Here is a 17,884-nt window from a genome sequence, read left to right as displayed (position 1 = left end):
GAAACATCTAGAAGAAACAACGCCTCAAGAGCGAAGGGGTAGGCCTCACAAACTCACTAGAAGCTCCAAACAAACAGTTCTTGCAACACTCACTACCAACTTCAGAACTGCCCCAGGAAATAACTTCAGCACAAGAACTGTTTGTTTGGAGCTTCATGAAATTGGTTTCCATGGCCTAGCAGCCGCACACAAGCCTAAAATCACCATGCGCAATGCCAAGCATCGGCTGGAGTGGAGTAAAGCTCGCCACCATTGGATTCCAGAGCAGTGAAAGAGTGTTCCCTGGAGTGATGAATCACTCTTTACCATCTGGCAGTCCGAAGGACTAATCTGGGTTTGGCGGTTGCCAGGAGAACGCTACATGCCCAAATACATAGTGCCAACTGTAAAGTTTGGTGGAAGAGGAATAACGGTCTGGGGCTGTTGTTCATGGTTCGGACTTGGCCCTTTAGTGAAGGGAAATGTTAACACTACAGCATACAATAACAGTCTAGACGATTCTGTGCTTCCAACTTTGTGGCAAGAGTTTGGGGAAGGTCCTTTCCTGTTCCAGTATGACAGTAACCCTGTGCATAAAGCGAGGTCCATACAGACATGGTTTGTTGATATCGGTGTGGAAGAACTTGACTGGCCTGCACAGAGCCCTGACCTTAACTCCATCGAACACCTTTGGGATGAATTGCAAAGCTGACCATGAGCCAGGCCAAATCGCCCAACATCACTAAAGCTCTTGTGGCTGAATAGAAGCAAGTCCCTGCAGCAATGTTCCAACATCTAGTGGAAAGCCTTCCCAGAAGAGTGGAGGCTGTTATAGCAGCAAAGGGGGGACCAACTCCATATTAATGCCCATGATTATGGAATGAGATGTTCAACGAGCAGGTGTCCACATACCTTTGGTCATGTATTGTAAGTCCAAACACAGCCTTTTAATATTCAATTTCCCAAGGAATAACCCAATTACCCTAGGAATGTTACCAGGAAATATCTTAATGTCTTTGTGCTTTTACTCAAATAACCCGGATTATTTATTTGTTTGATTGGTTGATTAGTAACTTTGTATGATTAGTCAGTTTAGTTGCCCTCCTCGCCCATGCGCTGTCATTGGAGAGAGGAGCGCTGCTCGCACGCATGAGGTCGTTCATGGTGATTATATGTAGGCTACACCGGCGACTCTCAAGAAAAGGTAAATGGCACTAATCAATTTTAGTTATGTTTTGTAAATATTATAAGAAGTCATTTTACGCTATTTTAAGTAGGCCTATATGTATTTTACTTTAAATAGATGCGTGTGAATTGTACTCATTTCCTGAAATTCCTTATGGTTATTCAGTAACATCTGTTAATTATTGTTTCTCCGTATTAACTCCCTGCATTTGCCAGTTTTGTAGCCTACTTGAATACGTGCTATCGTGTACAGACCAAAAGCAAATATGTAGCCTACTCTTTTTATCTAGGGTTTTGTTATTATAGCCAAAATTTGGCATTGTATTAGTTTACTCGTGGTAATAACAGTCACATATGGTAACAACACAATATGAAGCATGCATATACAAGTGGAACATTTCCAGCGAAGATCCCCTATCTCTTGATCTATTGTTTCCCCCCCATGATGAAATCGAGGAGGGGACTGTGGATGTGTGTCTGTCCATCCGTCCGTTCGTTTAGTCACACGCGATATCTTCGGACTGTACGGCAGATAATATTTGACGAAACTTCGGTGAATTACGCGTTTTGCTATAGAGATCCGGCATTTACAAAGTTACACTGATTGGCCCAAATGCGGGAGCTAATAGTAATTGGAATTGATGAAATGAATGAATGAATTAGTGAAGTTAATTCTGTATCTTTATGACAGTGGCTGTGAATCACAAAGATACAGAATTATTAATTCCTTTGTGTGACGTGGCCCCATTCAACAAACAGTGCAATAATGGCTTCAGTAATAAAGAACATGGAGGAAGGCAAGTAAAGCTTTGTGTTCTATGTGCGGATATTGAATCAGAGCCATGTCGTGCAAACAAAGGGTACAATAGGCCTACATCAATGCTACGGCACAATATGATGTTTACAATTGTGAAATGTACACATTTTCAGGTTATTGTGTGCATGCATGGGCAGTCCCTTGGTGTGTGCATGGGCACTGATTCACTGGGAATTATGTTTCTTGTCTTTCAGGTTTTCCCACACACACACGCGCACCCTTCCACGCATAGACGCCTACACCAGCTGAGAGCGGAAAATAAATCTCTCTCACACAGTGTTGAAGTTCCTGTGTCTCTGACATTTTGCTTTTCTCCCAGCGTCGGACAGCGATGATGCTAGGTGTGTGTGATTGAGTGTGTGCGTCTTCGAGGACTGCGTCTGCTTGCGACCACCATTGACTGTGGCACTCACCCGAAGTGTGTCGCCTCGCACACACACGCCCACACTCATCATGGCAGCGGAGTGTGTTCCGGAGGGGCCCGATCTTAAGGAGATGGGCGACGAAGATGTATGGGAGCTGATCAACGACAACCGCCATCGTATCTCCCTGGGTGTGAAACCATGCATGTTGATCCCCTACCTGCGCCAGGCCAGGGTCCTCACAGAGATGGATGAAGACGAGATCCTCTCCAGCCTCAAGCTCACCAACCGCTCCATGAGGACCAGTAAAGACTTCTATTCTATTCGTTTCTATGATTTTCTATTGAATTACTTTTGAATGCTCTCTGTATTTTTTCTATTCTGTTGAATTATATCCCACTCAATTGTATTTGATTCTATCGGTGTTAATTTTTTTTATACATTTCTTTGGTGGAGTAAGTAGTAAACCTTGTCCCAACCAGAACGGACCGTAGGGACTATTTTGTGTTTGTGTAGCGTGAGGCAGCCTGATGTACAAGTATACCCCCTGGGCAGGGCACTAGACTGTCACAGGGTCTTTCGGTGTTGTGCCGAAAATCTCTCCCCTGACAGAATCCCCCCCCTCCCTTCCCTTCTTCATTGCTGCGGCTTGCCTGCTAGTCGAGATTTCTGCTCTTCACTCCGTTGTCAGTTTAGCCTACATTTCACTGATCTTAGTAGCAGAAGGCATTTTTGTCTACAGTTTTCGGTTTGGCTATTTGTTTCAAGTGTATGTGGAGATTCTAGCTTGTATGGCGACCCCCCCCCCCCCCCCCGCGGCAATCCATCCTCCTTAATATTGAGTCTCAAGCACAGGCATCAGGTCCCATCTATTTTTAGATTTTTTTTTTCGTATGAATCGACCATGATCCAAAATTCCAACCTTGCAATCTCACTTTAACCACAAGGTCACTAAGTTGGTAGGAGTTTGGATGAATAAGAGATACTGTTAGAGGGTTACCACCCACTCACCCAGTTTTGGTAAGGGAATGTAACTTCCTCATGTTATAAAATACATTTTACAAGACAAATATGGTTATTCATGTTTTGAATCATTCAGTGGGTTCTTTCTCTAACATGGTGTAACAACCCTGGGTTTATAAGCGCGGAAATCGACTCTGCCGCACGAGCATGCTTTTGCCGCACAGTCGATAGCGCGCAGGACCTCGGGCTAGAAGGTCGAGGGTCACAATATCATTAGAATATATATATTTTTAATTGGATTCCGTGTCTAATACGCCCTTTAAAAATCACCAAGCTCTGTTGACATAGCTTTTGAGGATTTTTCATTTTGTTGTCGTCTTCAAAGTTGTTTCCGCGGGTCGCAAAACAACAAAGGCTCCGAGCTGAATGAAATCTAAAAGGCCTTGAAAATAAAACGCATTGTATACGCTCAGTGCTCCGTTGACTTTTCACAGAGATAAGCTTGTTTTTTTATATTTTTTTTTAGAAATCTTCATGAAAGGACAGGAATTTCGAATTCAAATAAAAAGCGTGTACTACAATATGAAAATACTACATGGCATGTCTCAAAATCGATGTCCATCTTACCTATATAATGTTTTATGTCCTGCGGATTCAAGAAGAAAGATGATGAGTTCAACGGGAAAGTGAGCCTGTCATGTAGCCTTAGTTCTTGCACAGAATCCAGTTCCACGGGTCAGCACTCCTGTGGAAGCTTTCAACACCTAGAGTCCATGCCCTGGCAAATTGAGGCAAAAGGGGGTGCAACTCAATGTTAGGAAGGTGTTCATCATGTTTTGTACGCTCAGTGTATATCTATGCACTTGAGCATGTCTTATAACTGGTGATGAAAATTTGTTCTGCAATTCATAAATGTTTATAACTCAACAAGTCCAAGTATTTAAATAGTGTCTGTCCCTGTAAAAAAAAATCATAAAGTAATGATGAAATACAACAGTACATTTTTTCTGAATAACAGTCCATAAAACAGTCCATCTACGTGTTTGATTTACGTTGTGCCCTCCCTGACCTTCCTCCTATTCAACCCTTTATCTTCTTTAGGTCACATGCTGGACCTGCTGCGTATCCAGGGGAGGAACGGCGCAATGGCCCTGCTGGAGAGCCTGATGATCCACTACCCAGCCCTCTACACCCAGGTCACAGGCCGCAAGCCCAGCACCGAGCCCTCCGGCTTCAGTGGTGAGTAGCACGCAACACATGACCTGTTTCCCATCTGGCTCATTTAGGCCCTGTGTTAAGGAGTAGGGTAAGGGGAAAAGGGGGATACCTAGCCAGTTGTACAACTGAATGCATTCTACTGAAATGTGTCTTCCGCATGTTACCCAACCCCTCTGAATCAGGGCGTGTTACCTTGTGTGAAGGATGGTGGCCCTTTTTTAAGTTGTCCTGTCTGCTTGAAAACAGCACAATGTGTTCAGTCTATTCACCAGTAAACAGTATTCTCACTATAAATTATTCACGTCATCTCCATTGGGGTAAATCATTTAGTAAAAATATTTGGTTGGGAAATGATACATAGCCCAATCAGTAGTCATAGGTTAGCAGAAGGGTGTAGTGCGTCCATCTTAACCTGATTTCCTCCCAGGCCTGATTAAGTGCTCGGACTTGACCGAGTACTTGGTCAGAGCCGTGACAGGGATGCAGAAGGAGCTGCAGGAGGCTCGGCAGGAGGCCAGCCGGCTGGGGTCACGTTGCACCTCCCTGGAGGTGGAGCTAGGTCAGACTCTGGAGCAACAGGAGGAGTCTCGCCGTCTTAAGGCCGACCACGGCCGCATGAGGAAGAACTTGGCTGCCGCGCAACACGACATCTTGAAGCTGAAGGACGAGAAGTGTGACCTGTATGTGCGGTACACGACCGCCATCGAGGAGAGGTCGGCCGCCAACATCCACTGCAGCGACCTCAACCTGCAGGTTAGGGTGAAAAAGGGTTAGCTGTGTGATATATTCAGGAGTGGTTGATGACCGCACTGCGTTACATGAAGCGATTAGTTGCGGTATTGACAGTGTTGCTACAGGGTTGACCAAAAGTATTGTAAAGTCGATTGAACTAATAACAGCAGTAGTTTGGCGTAGAAACGTGTTAAAGCTCCCGCGGCTCCTCCTGCACCCCTGTCCACATTGTACATTTTGCTGTGTACGTCTGTTACCAAAAATAATTTCAAATAAGGAAAAGGTGGAATCCTTAACGGTGAAACGGCCACGTCCGTTTGCGATATTACGACAACAAAGAAGTCACTGCAAAACGACCAACACTGTTTCTTTCCCTCCGACATCATTGCATGAGTGATAGAACAGCATCTACGACACTTTTCTTCTCTCCGGCTCTGTTTAGTCAACAATACAAAAACAATAACGGCCACGGGGTGGACAGTGGCCCCGTTTCCATCTTTAAGAGATACATTTCATTTACTTTAAGAAACAACAAGGGACAATAGAAAACATGTTGAAGCACCTGTGGTCAAATGCTGCGGTCACAGAACTTGTGACAGTAGTCTTCTGTTTTTCTATGATGGGGCAGGTATATCAGCTTCAGTTTGAGCTGCGCAAAGCCCAGACAGAGACGGACTTCGAGAGGCAGCGCTCGCTCAAGTGCACCACCCCCAGCGAGACGCAGCAACTGCGGGAAGAGATTACCACTCTGCGCAGGCAGCTACTGATGGCCGAGAAATTCACCCCGGTGAGTGAGGAGGAAACAAGCTCAGACTTCTACTGTGGAATTTCACTGTGTTTCGGACTCTTGTCTCTTTGTCTTTCTCTCGGTTTCTCTCACTATCCCTCTTTACCCTTTCATTTTTCTCAAATTTTCTATCCCCAAATCTCTGTTTCCCTGTATCTCCCCCCTCAGGCACGTGAGGATATCCTGGCCCAAGACCTAGCTGAGGCAAGGGATGGCGGTGTGGAGCTGGCTGAGCAGCTCAGGTGCTACAGAGAGGAGAATGAACAGCTGGCCCGCGAGAGGCGGGAGGTGTGTGTGTCTAGGAGATTGTGAACAGCCCTTTTGAGCTGGCCATTTTATTTAACAGCAAATATCTGCTGAAAGGCTATATGCTTTGTGTTACACAGTACATTTTAGAGTGGCCAAACTCTAAACACCGCCTGGTGTGTGTTTGCTCTTAGACGGTGGAGCATAAGGAGTGTCTGGCGCTGCAGGTTCAGAAGCTGACTCTGGACTGTGAGATGTACCAGCAGAAGAGTACTGTCATACAGAGCCAACTGAGGGAGCTGCAGGCAGAGAGAGACCACGTACGGAGCTATTACCTTATACCTTATGGCGTCATTGCTATTATTGGAATGCCATACCTGTCTGCCTGCCTGTCTGTCTGTCTGTCTGTCTGTCTGTCTGTCTGTCTGTCTGTCTGTCTGTCTGTCTGTCTGTCTGCCTGCCTGCCTGCCTGCCTGCCTGCCTGCCTGCCTGCCTGCCTGCCTGCCTGCCTGCCTGCCTGCCTGCCTGCCTGCCTGCCTGCCTGCCTGCCTGCCTGCCTGCCTGCCTGCCTGCCTGCCTGCCTGCCTGCCTGCCTGCCTGCCTGCCTGCCTGCCTGCCTGCCTGCCTGCCTGCCTGCCTGCCTGCCTGCCTGCCTGCCTGCCTGCCTGCCTGCCTGCCTGCCTGCCTGCCTGCCTGCCTGCCTGCCTGCCTGCCTGCCTGCCTGCCTGCCTGCCTGCCTGCCTGCCTGCCTGCCTGCCTGCCTGCCTGCCTGCCTGCCTGCCTGCCTGCCTGCCTGCCTGCCTGCCTGCCTGCCTGCCTGCCTGCCTGCCTGCCTGCCTGCCTGCCTGCCTGCCTGCCTGCCTGCCGCCTGCCTGCCTGCCTGCCTGCCTGCCTGCCTGCCTGCCTGCCTGCCTGCCTGCCTGCCTGCCTGCCTGCCTGCCTGCCTGCCTGCCTGCCTGCCTGCCTGCCTGCCTGCCTGCCTGCCTGCCTGCCTGCCTGCCTGCCTGCCTGCCTGCCTGCCTGCCTGCCTGCCTGCCTGCCTGCCTGCCTGCCTGCCTGCCTGCCTGCCTGCCTGCCTGCCTGCCTGCCTGCCTGCCTGCCTGCCTGCCTGCCTGCCTGCCTGCCTGCCTGCCTGCCTGCCTGCCTGCCTGCCTGCCTGCCTGCCTGCCTGCCTGCCTGCCTGCCTGCCTGCCTGCCTGCCTATATCCACCTATCTGCATACTGACCTGCCTGTCTGTCTGCCTATATCCACCTATCTGCATACTGACCTGCCTGCCTGTAAGTCTGTCTGTCTGTCTGCCTATATCCACCTATCTGCATACTGACCTGCCTGTCAGTCTGTCTGTCTGCCTATATCCACCTATCTGCATACTGACTTGCCTGCATGTCTGTCTTTGCTAGTCAGTCCACATACACTGAGTGTACAAAACATTAGGAACACCTGCTCTTTCCATGACATAAACTGACCAAGTGAATCCAGGTCAAACCTCTTATTGATGTCACTTGTTAAATCCACTTTAATCAGTGTAGATGAAGGGGAGGAGGCAGGTTAAAGAAGGATTTTGACGCCTTGAGACAACTGAGACATGCGTATGTGTGCCATTCAGAGGGTGAATGGGAAAGACAAAATATTTAAGTGCCTTTGAATGGGGTATGGTAGTGGGGGGTGTAACTCAATATCAGGAAGGTGTCCTTAATGTTTTGAACACTCATTGTATGTATGTACAGTGGGGCAAAAAAGTATTTAGTCAGCCACCAATTGTGCAAGTTCTCCCATTTAAAAAGATGAGAGAGGCCTGTAATTTTCATCATAGGTACACTTCAACTATGACAGACAAAATGAGGGGGAAAAATCCAGAAAATCACATTGTAGGATTTTTTATGAATTGATTTGCTAATTATGGTGGAAAATAAGTATTTGGTCACCTACAAACAAGCAAGATTTCTGGCTCCCACAGACCTGTAACTTCTTCTTTAAGAGGCTCCTCTGTCCTCCACTCGTTACCTGTATTAATGGCACCTGTTTGAACTTGTTATCAGTATAAAAGACACCTGTCCACAACCTCAAACAGTCACACTCCAAACTCCACTATGGCCAAGACCAAAGAGCTGTCAAAGGACACCAGAAACAAAATTGTAGACCTGCACCAGGCTGGGAAGACTGAACCTGCAATAGGTAAACAGCTTGGTTTGAAGAAATCCACTGCGGGAGCAATTATTAGGAAATGGAAGACATACAAGACCACTGATAATCTCCCTCGATCTGGGACTCCACGCAAGATCTCACCCCGTGGGGTCAAAATGATCACAAGAACGGTGAGCAAAAATCCCAGAACCACACGGGGGGACCTAACTGAATGACCTGCAGAGAGCTGGGAGCAAAGTAACAAAGCCTACCATCAGTAACACACTACGCCAGGGACTCAAATCCTGCAGTGCCATACGTGTCCCCCTGCTTAAGTCAGTACATGTCCAGGCCCATCTGAAGTTTGCTAGAGAGCATTTGGATGATCCAGAAGAAGATTGGGAGAATGTCATATGGTCAGATGAAACCAAAATATAACTTTTTGGTAAAAACTCAACTCGTCGTGTTTGGAGGACAAAGAATGCTGAGTTGCATCCAAAGAACACCATATCTACTGTGAAGCATGGGGGTGGAAACATCATGCTTTGGGGCTGTTTTTCTGCAAAGGGACCAGGACGACTGATCCGTGTAAAGGAAAGAAGGAATGGGGCCATGTATCGTGAGATTTTGAGTGAAAACCTCCTTCCATCAGCAAGGGCATTGAAGATGAAACGTGGCTGGGTCTTTCAGCATGACAATGATCCCAAGTACACCGCCCGGGAAATGAAGGAGTGGCTTCGTAAGAAGCATTTCAAGGTCCTGGAGTGGCCTAGCCAGTCTCCAGATCTCAACCCCATAGAAAATCTTTGGAGGGAGTTGAAAGTCCGTGTTGCCCAGCAACAGCCCCAGAACATCACTGCTCTAGAGGAGATCTGCATGGAGGAATGGGCCAAAATACCAGCAACAGTGTGTGAAAACCTTGTGAAGACTTACAGAAAACGTTTGACCTCTGTCATTGCCAACAAAGGGTATATAACAAAGTATTGAGATAAACTTTTGTTGTTGACCAAATACTTATTTTCCACCATAATTTGCAAATAAATTCAAAAATCCTACAATGTGATTTTCTGGATGATTTTTTTCTCATTTTGTCTGTCATAGTTGAAGTGTACCTATGATGAAAATTACAGGCCTGTCTCATCTTTTTAAGTGGGAGAACTTGCACAATTGATGGCTGACTAAATACTTTTTTGTCCCACTGTATGTATGTATGTATTTCTTATTGCCGCCCTATCTGTCTGTCTGTCCATCCTTCCAGGCGTACCTGTCCAGAGACGAGGCCCAAGCCCAGATAGCCAGGAGCCTGGCTGAGAAGGACACGCTGCGCAGCCAACTGGTGGAGCTCCAGGAGGTCTTCACCCTCAGGGCCTGGGGGCCCTACCGAGGAGGCCCCGATACCCCAGGGGTAACACACACACACACAGTATGCATGTACATACACACATGCACAATGCATACACACTCACGCACACTCCATACACACATTCACATTGTATGCAGATTTACTTACAGAGCAGATTCTAAATTCGATACTAAAGGCTAACGTGTATCTGTCTGTTCCAGGAGAGGATGTTTAGCTGGGAGAGCCAGGGCTCCAGCAGTGACAGCCTCCCCTCCAGCCCCCCACCTCGTCCACGCCTCCGCCGCATGCATGCAATTTGCCCTGATTCCTTGAGGGGATGCAGTATAAAGGTGTGTGTTTTGTGTGTGTGTGTGTGTGTGTGTGTGTGTGTGTGTGTGTGTGTGCAGGATTTATATCAGTCATGTCAGCTGTTTATATCATCTGAGTTGACTTTAATGATTTGCATCATAAACTTGACTTCTGGTAATTGTGTGTGTCGGTCTGTGTGTAGAGTTGCGATATCACTCCAAGTAGTGTCCGGTCCCAAAATGTGGAGCCTCCATGTCCAGAGTCACTGCGGAGACGAGAAGATACCCTATGGTACAATCGAGACAGGTAAGGGGGGGGGTTGTGTTTTAGACAATGTGTGTGTTTAAGACACAGTCCAACTCCTCATTCAGAACAAGTTGGACATTAACACAGTAGCACAGTTGGCGTGCTTCCTTCTATATTCCGAGTGATGTGATGTCACTGTCCAAAGTCTGCTTTTTTTACCAGGAAGGCCATGTGTTTACTCTTTGTGTTGCCGGGAAGAGCTTCATTTCAAGGACTTTATTCCCAGCGTCCCCGGCCCTTCTTTCAGTTCTAGTAACATGAGATCATTCTACAACAGAGCCATTTTACTACTAAAGCTGTGTAGAGGTAGATTTGATCTACCTATAAACTATGTGGGGTCTCTCTCTGTGTCCCAAATGGCATTCTATTCCCTGTGTAGTACAGTAGTGTTGACCAGAGCCCTATGGGTCCTGGTCAGAAGTAGTGCAGTGCACTATATAGGGATTAGGGTGCCATTGGAAACGCATCCTTGGTGGTCATATTTGATTGAGGATTCAGGTGTTATTTTTGGAACTAATTATAGGTTGTTTTCACAGATGAACGGCTGCCCATGTTCATGTTTATTGTCGTAGTTTTGTGTTTACAGTGAAGACAAAAGTCTGTCCAAGTACCATGATAGCAATTCTGGATTTCTGCAGTCGAACTCACTCAACCAGTTTATCTGTCGCAGCATACATGGTTAGAGAGAGAGAGAGAGAAAGAAAATAAGTACAAAATAAGAAGACGCCATTTTGTAAACAAGTGTTATTCCCTCTTCTTGCCCCTAGCTCGGAGACGGCTGAATGTGACGTCTTACTTGACAATGACTTTGTGTTCATCCCCAGTGGTACGTAACTGAATAAACTCCAACCTTTAACAACCTCTCACCTTACTGGGACTTACCAGCTTCTGTGTGTGAGTGCATGCGCGTGTACTTACAAGTGTGTTTGTGTGTGTGCTCTTTGCGTGCTTGTGTACATGGATATAAGCGTGTGCTTGCGTGTTTATCTTTGTGGGTAAACACCCAGTGAGAAATCCTGAAAACCAATGGAAATGTTTTGGTTGGCCACTCTCCGAGCAGATATTAAATTAGCCTTGGGTGAAGTTTGGATCCTGGCCTGGTAGGCTAGGTAACACATTAACGGTTGGGCGTTTTCTCTGTGGACACATTCTTGAACAGTCTCTCTTTTGTTTTATTCGATTTCCAGGCAATGCGGCTGAGCAATCTGTTATGTCACCCACACCTTCCTGCCAAAGCAACAACAGTGATGGGTGAGGAACTTGAATTTACCTTGATGTACTGAAATCTGTCTCGAATTGTTGATGATGAGTGGAGGGAAGGCTGAAGCAAGCATAAGTACAGAGGAACAAAGCCATCTAGCCTGCATATTGCAAGGAGAGGGTATTATGATGACGACACACGGAAAATGATTTGCTCCATTTAACAATACACTCCCGAAACTAAAATAACACGCAAATTTGGTCAGATGCTCGATTGTTTGCGAACTTTCCGTAGTCTATCCACGAGAGAGTAATCTAACAACCAAGTACTCTCATCTCCTCTCTATCTCAACCCCAGTCTCTCCAGGGCATCAGCCCCCCCGTTCCTGCTGCGCTCCCGGCCCCGGGCCATGCGCATCACGGGCCGGGTCCTGACCATCTCCTTCCAGGGGGAGGCGCTGCTGAGCCAGCTGCAGGTGGTGGGGGGTAACAAGACGGGCGTGTTCGTCCACCAGGTCACTGAGGGCTCCGCCGCCAACACAGTGGGCATTAGTTCGGGGGCACAAATACTGGAGGTGCGTGTGCGCGTGTGTCTGTGTCCCCACAACTCCCGTCTCCTATCCAGCACGCACCTGACAGGTCGATTCAATGCGGCCATTTTGAGTCATAACTCCCCCCTCTTCCTTATAGTTTCTGTGAAGGCACTGTAATTCCAATGGGTGTTTGTGCTACTGGGTTCCAGGTGAAGTATGAACAGGCTCAGCAGGCTCTAAGGATGGTTCTGGAGGACTCCACCCTAGAAGAAGCCATGTGGGCTCTGGGGCAAGTCCGAGGCTTCTGCCACCTCTCCCTGAGGCCCAACCAAGATGGTGAGACCCTGGCCCTGTTAAAATATATGATTATGTCATCATTATGTTCAAATACAGTCTGGTTAAAATAATTGATATGTCATCACATTCAAATACCCTGCCCAGTGCAAATGCTCGTAAATTGCATCCTTTCTTTCTCCCTTGCTTGACGTTATCCTTCTGATGTGACAGAATTGTAAAAGCAAGGATGTTCTTCAAAATGTTAACGCGACTTTGGTGGAGTTTGTCAAATCACTCAGATCAGGCGCCAGAGCGATGTAAATATATGCGCTCTTTGCTGATTGGAAAGAATGTTGTTTGACTAGTGTGTCTCTCTGGATTTCGTCACTAAAAAAGGAGTGCAGGAGTTCCTCATTCTCATGATCAGGTTGAAGTTCCTAGGTTATCTGTTTCATATGTATTTAGGATGACTGTTTGTTTTGAGGTAACATAGCAACATAGGGGTGAAAAACAGAGTGACATACTTGGGACACTTAACCCAAAACAACTTCAAAGGAGTCCATTTCAGCACCTAGCTAATATTCACAACAACAGAAAAGAGTGCTCTCTTTTTTCTCTCACTGGTTCTCACTAGAAAGCTATTGGCATGCTAATAATAGCATTGCATACATACCCTTCTCTGTGTAATTGGCATTTCATAAATATGCTATTTTAATGTTTCTGTATTGGTCGGTTGTGTGTGTGTGTGTGTGTGTGTGTATATGTCACACCTTTAACATTGGTGCCGTGACCCAGATCTGTCACATTCATAATCCTCTACGGTCCCTCCCCTTTTCTCTCTCTCAGCCTATGAGAAGCTCCTGCTCCAGCTGCAGAGTGGCGAGGCCATGTCAGGTGACTCCTTCTACGTGCGCGTCAACATGTCGTTACCCGGGGGCTCGCAGGACGCTCTGACCGTTTCCTGTAACGACATCCTCCACGTCACGAGCACCCGCCCAGCGGGCGCTGACTGCTCCTGGAGGGCCAGCCACGTCCACCCTTGCCAACTGCTGGACCTCAAGACTGGCAACTTGCCCAACTACTACAGGTACTAGGCCCAGTACCCACCATGGGGGATTGGATTGTTGACATGGATTCTTTCTATCCTAGCCTGGTTCCAGGTCTGTTTGTGCTATCTTACCAAACTCATATGACCACTATAGCACAGACAGATCTGGGACTAGGCTATATCTATCCCCCTCTGGACAACTAGCATGTACTACAAGTCATCTATGTTTGATACAATCACATGCTGTTGGCCAATGCATAAATGACATGCTGTATAAATGATATTAGTGAAGATGTGTTCATTGTCATCGCAGGGCCCAACGCCTGCTGATCAGAGCTATCGAGGACATGAGCTTCCAACCCATGACACTTAGAAAGGTAACATCATTCACTAGCTTCATAGTTTGCAGAACTACTCGGGACCTAAATCCAACTCGCTTTAGGGTTCTGAGTTACAGTTAAGGGGCGCTCCTTTCCCGCGAATGGGTTCCAAAAATGTTTGCTTTTGACGTTTCTGAAATGTGTTTAACCGCACGTTCACGAAGAAAATGTTGTAGTCATGTGAATATCCCGCCGAACCGCTGTCAAACGTTTGGGTTAACACATTGTTTTGCTGGGTCCTCAGGCCCAGGACAAGAAGAAGACTGTGAGGATCGTCAGTACGGGGAGGCAGGGGAGGAATCCTCTGTGGGTCTGTGTAGAAGACAGCAAGGACAAGAGCACTGGGCCAGGTATATATCAGATACAGTCAAGGCTGGATAGGAAGTCATTTTTGTATACAAGAATATACAACACTTAACAGAGCCAGAACCATAGAGGCCGTATCATAACAGACTATCCTCCACGTTGGATTCAAACACTCCCATTGAATTGTCAAGATGGCGCCCATTGAAATTCTGCATCAAACCAAGTTTGCTAAACTGTGCAAAACCATTGCTGGAGCAGGTTGGATTAATTCCTATGATATTACCAAACCTATTAGGGCTGGGACGATACGGGTATCGTGGCATGTATCGTGTTTTCATTTTTGGCCAGGAAAAAATATTGCGTTTCTGGTATCGTCACAGCTCTAATACCTGTAATAATGTCGCCTTAGTTATTGACCTGAACCTGGTGTGTCCTAATATTGTCCTTTGCTCTAGGGGATGCCTCTGCACCCAGAGGCTGTTTGACCCTCATGCCCTACACCCTGGTCACGCCCCACTACCCACCCGTCTGTCGTCCGGTCCTCCTGCTGCCCACAATCCTCGGCCGTGTCCTGGATCAGAAGCTGGCCGAGTGGCAGGGCTTTCAGTTGTGTGAGCCAGGTTAGGGAGGAGTCTTTCTTTTTCTTTTTCTGATGTTCTTCTTCTCTCTCTCTCTCTCTCTCTCTCTCTCTCTCTCTCTGTCTCTCTCTCTCTCTCTGTCTCTCTGTCTCTCTCTCTCTCTGTCTCTCTCTCTCTCTCTCTCTCTCTCTCTCTCTCTCTCTCTCTCTCTCTCTGTCTCTCTCTGTCTCTCTCTGTCTCTGTCTCTCTCTGTCTCTCTCTCTCTGTCTCTCTCTCTCTCTCTCTCTCTCTGTCTCTCTCTGTCTCTCTCTCTCTCTCTCTCTCTCTCTCTCTCTCTCTCTCTCTCTCTCTCTCTCTCTCTCTCTCTCTTCTCTCTCTCTCTCTCTCTCTCTCTCTCTGTCTCTGTCTCTGTCTCTCTCTCTCTCTCTTTTCTCTCTCTCTCTTTTTTTATTTCATCCAATAACTGCATATCCTCCTTCCCGATGCCCAGAGGGGAATTCCAATGAGATGATCTATTATTAGCACGGTAGCGGAAGGTGATGTTGATAAAGATATGAATGTTTGTTTTCTTCGCACCTGCTGTCTCACCTTACCCTATACTTATCTCTCCCCCTCCCTCCCTCTCCCTCCCCCTATCCCCAGAGTTATTGAGTTCCAGTGAGCACGCTGCCAGGCTGCAGAGCTCTGAGGTGCTGGAGGAGTGTGAACAGGGGGGTCAGCGGTGTTACACCCTGCAGAGTGTTGAGAGGGTCATGAAGCAGGTGGGATAGTCAAAAGGACAACACTGTATTTGACGTACTGATATTATATATTTTTCTCTAATGGTTCATAGACTGACTTGAACCGTTTTACACGAACGTCACGAAAAACAACAGATGATACCTCCCTTTTTTCAGTGGCCGTGTTATTTGATGTACTCCTCTCCTCTTCTATCTCTACTCTCAGGGTACCCACTGTGTGCTGCCTCTAGGCCTGGACTGTGTACGCCGCCTCCACAGGGCAGAGATCTTCCCCATCATCATCTTCATCGGCCATTCCAAGTGCAGAGCACGCAAACTCAAGTAGGCCGTTGTGTGACTTTTGATACGAAATATGAATGGTAGCAATATCGTTCCCTTGCCTCTCATACATGGTGTATATACGTGTTTATTTCTCTTGTTCTCTCTCTCTCTCACTCACTCACTCACTCACTCACTCACTCACTCACTCACTCACTCACTCACTCTCTCTCTCTCTCTCTCTCTCTCTCTCTCTCTCTCTCTCTCTCTCTCTCTCTCTCTCTCTCTCTCTCTCTCTCTCTCTCTCTCTCTCTCTCTCTCTCTCTCTCTCTCTCACTCACTCACTCACTCACTCACTCTCACTCCTGTTTTCTCCCCCTCCATCTCTCCCAGGTCTAAGCTGCAGCGTCAGGGCTGGTCCGAGGAGCAGCTGCTGGAGTGTTCCCGCAGCGAGGAGTCCCTGCTGGACAAGCTGCCCTGCCTCTACCGCAGCGTCAGCCCTGACTCATGGTACGACAAAACCACTCTGCTCACCACCCTGCGCTCCATCATCTGGGAGGAGCAGAAGAAGATTGTGTGGGTGGAGCCTGATTTGTGGTGATTTTTAGGGCATCGGAGGCGTCAATGTTTGTTGATGAGGTACTGGTGGCTAAATTGGATGTCTTTTGAATTCCTTATTTGTAAAAAAATAAAAATAATGATTTGGAATATTTGTAAATGGATAAAACGGAGAAGGGTTCCAGTAGGCATTGCCCACCTGGGCATTATGAGACAAGGGAAATGGATTGTGTGTGCATGTGTATCTATGATAGCTACCTATACATATGACTTATGTAATGAAGGTAGTAGTATGGGCATGAAGGTAGTATGATGAGATGTACCCGCACTTTAGCTTCATTCAGTTCCTGTTGTTTTTCCCCACCTATATTTACTTGAAATTGTGTTTGGAAACACTTTTTCAATTATCTTTATTATCATAAAGATATTATACTGTGTATTGTATTATATTATATACAGTATATATATATATATATATATATATATATATATATATATATATATATAATGTACTGTATTATATACAGGATTTCAACAAACCTGTGAAACCATAGTCATTCCCAAGTCACACCAGAAATGTAATGTAGATATTCCAGTCAAACTATGTTGACTAACTGTCGGACATTTTTTACGTTTCCATACAATGAGGGACTTCATTGCCTATTCTGAAGTGGGCAACTCAAAGAAGGGTTGAAGTAGGCGTCATATGGATTTATGTTGGAAGATGTTTTTAAAGCAGTGGTATTCAAAGTCTGGGTTAGGGACCCCTATCGGGGTCATGGGGGAACTGCAGTGAGGTTCACCAAAATAAAAGGATTAATAAAATATAAAAATGAAGAGTACAGATTGTTTTATTCGACAATATACAAACGTGAGAAAGGTCATTTAAAAAAATACATTTGTATTGAGTCAATGTATTTATTGATTTATTTTCATTTTGATAAGATATGAAAATGCAATAAATTGAAGGTTATTTGATTTACAGATTTTAAGGTTGTATCAACACATTTGGGGTGGGGTTGCGTGAAATTATTGGGGGGGAAATGGGGTCCTCGGAATTTTTTTGAATAACACTTTTTTAACGGGTGAAAAAAGTAACCGGTATTACACGATATTATGGCGTTAACTCGTTGTATTTGATGATATATACAATGACTACACAGAGCTCAGGTATCATTGACCCTCAGTCACTCACTCTAGGAATGAGAACGAAGAATTGTCAATCAGGGTTTTTCCTCATGTGCAACGCTTAGGCCTACTTGATTTATGTCCAACCCCTCCCTCTCTCTTCCACCTACATCCTCTCTTTATGATCTTTCCCTGCCCTCCTAAATAAGCACCAGGTACAGTATTAGGCACTGTCCCTGAGCCAGCTGTGTAAAACCTACTTATTGTGTTCTGAGATGTGTTATGCCATCATTTTTGGTAAGAATGTTTATGATAATTGCCATCATAGATATAGGCTATGCGATTCATTAACAGATGGTGGTGGATTAGAGTTATGGCAATACTTTTTTAAAATTTTTGTGTAATTAAACATTTTTATGATGCGTTTGTTTTGCCATATGATTGTTGTGAAATGTGTTTACAGATGCATTACAATCTTTTGGAAATACTGTTATAAAATATGTAACTA

At 46.2% G+C, this 17,884-nt stretch overlaps 1 protein-coding gene across 1 annotated transcript; it reads left to right on the top strand.

Moving 5' to 3' along the window:
• The first annotated feature begins 1,100 nt into the window (after positions 1–1,100).
• LOC115103826 (caspase recruitment domain family, member 14) lies at positions 1,101–17,798 on the top strand. Its single transcript, XM_029624791.2, has 21 exons — positions 1,101–1,183; positions 2,176–2,648; positions 4,408–4,545; positions 4,952–5,277; positions 5,885–6,043; positions 6,212–6,331; positions 6,484–6,609; positions 9,673–9,819; positions 9,978–10,106; positions 10,268–10,371; positions 11,139–11,197; positions 11,559–11,622; positions 11,930–12,146; positions 12,314–12,440; positions 13,227–13,467; positions 13,742–13,805; positions 14,053–14,158; positions 14,570–14,734; positions 15,335–15,453; positions 15,638–15,753; positions 16,084–17,798. The coding sequence occupies exons 2-21, from the start codon at positions 2,435–2,437 to the stop codon at positions 16,289–16,291; spliced, it is 2,949 nt and encodes a 982-aa protein (XP_029480651.1). The 5' UTR covers positions 1,101–1,183; positions 2,176–2,434; the 3' UTR covers positions 16,292–17,798.
• The last annotated feature ends 86 nt before the right edge of the window (positions 17,799–17,884 follow it).

Source organism: Oncorhynchus nerka, linkage group LG21 (genome assembly GCF_034236695.1).
Source record: "Oncorhynchus nerka isolate Pitt River linkage group LG21, Oner_Uvic_2.0, whole genome shotgun sequence".
Classification (NCBI taxonomy): Eukaryota; Metazoa; Chordata; class Actinopteri; order Salmoniformes; family Salmonidae; genus Oncorhynchus; species Oncorhynchus nerka.
Note: the sequence above shows the minus strand (reverse complement) of the source record. Positions and strands in the feature narration are given on the sequence as shown.

Coding starts and splice junctions, on each gene's coding strand:
- LOC115103826 (XM_029624791.2), top strand. CDS start 2,435: ATGGCAGCGGAGTGTGTTCCGGAGGGGCCCGATCTTAAGGAGATGGGC. Junction 6,332..6,483: donor TGGCCCGCGAGAGGCGGGAG/GTGTGTGTGTCT, acceptor GTTTGCTCTTAG/ACGGTGGAGCATAAGGAGTG. Junction 12,147..12,313: donor CGGGGGCACAAATACTGGAG/GTGCGTGTGCGC, acceptor ACTGGGTTCCAG/GTGAAGTATGAACAGGCTCA.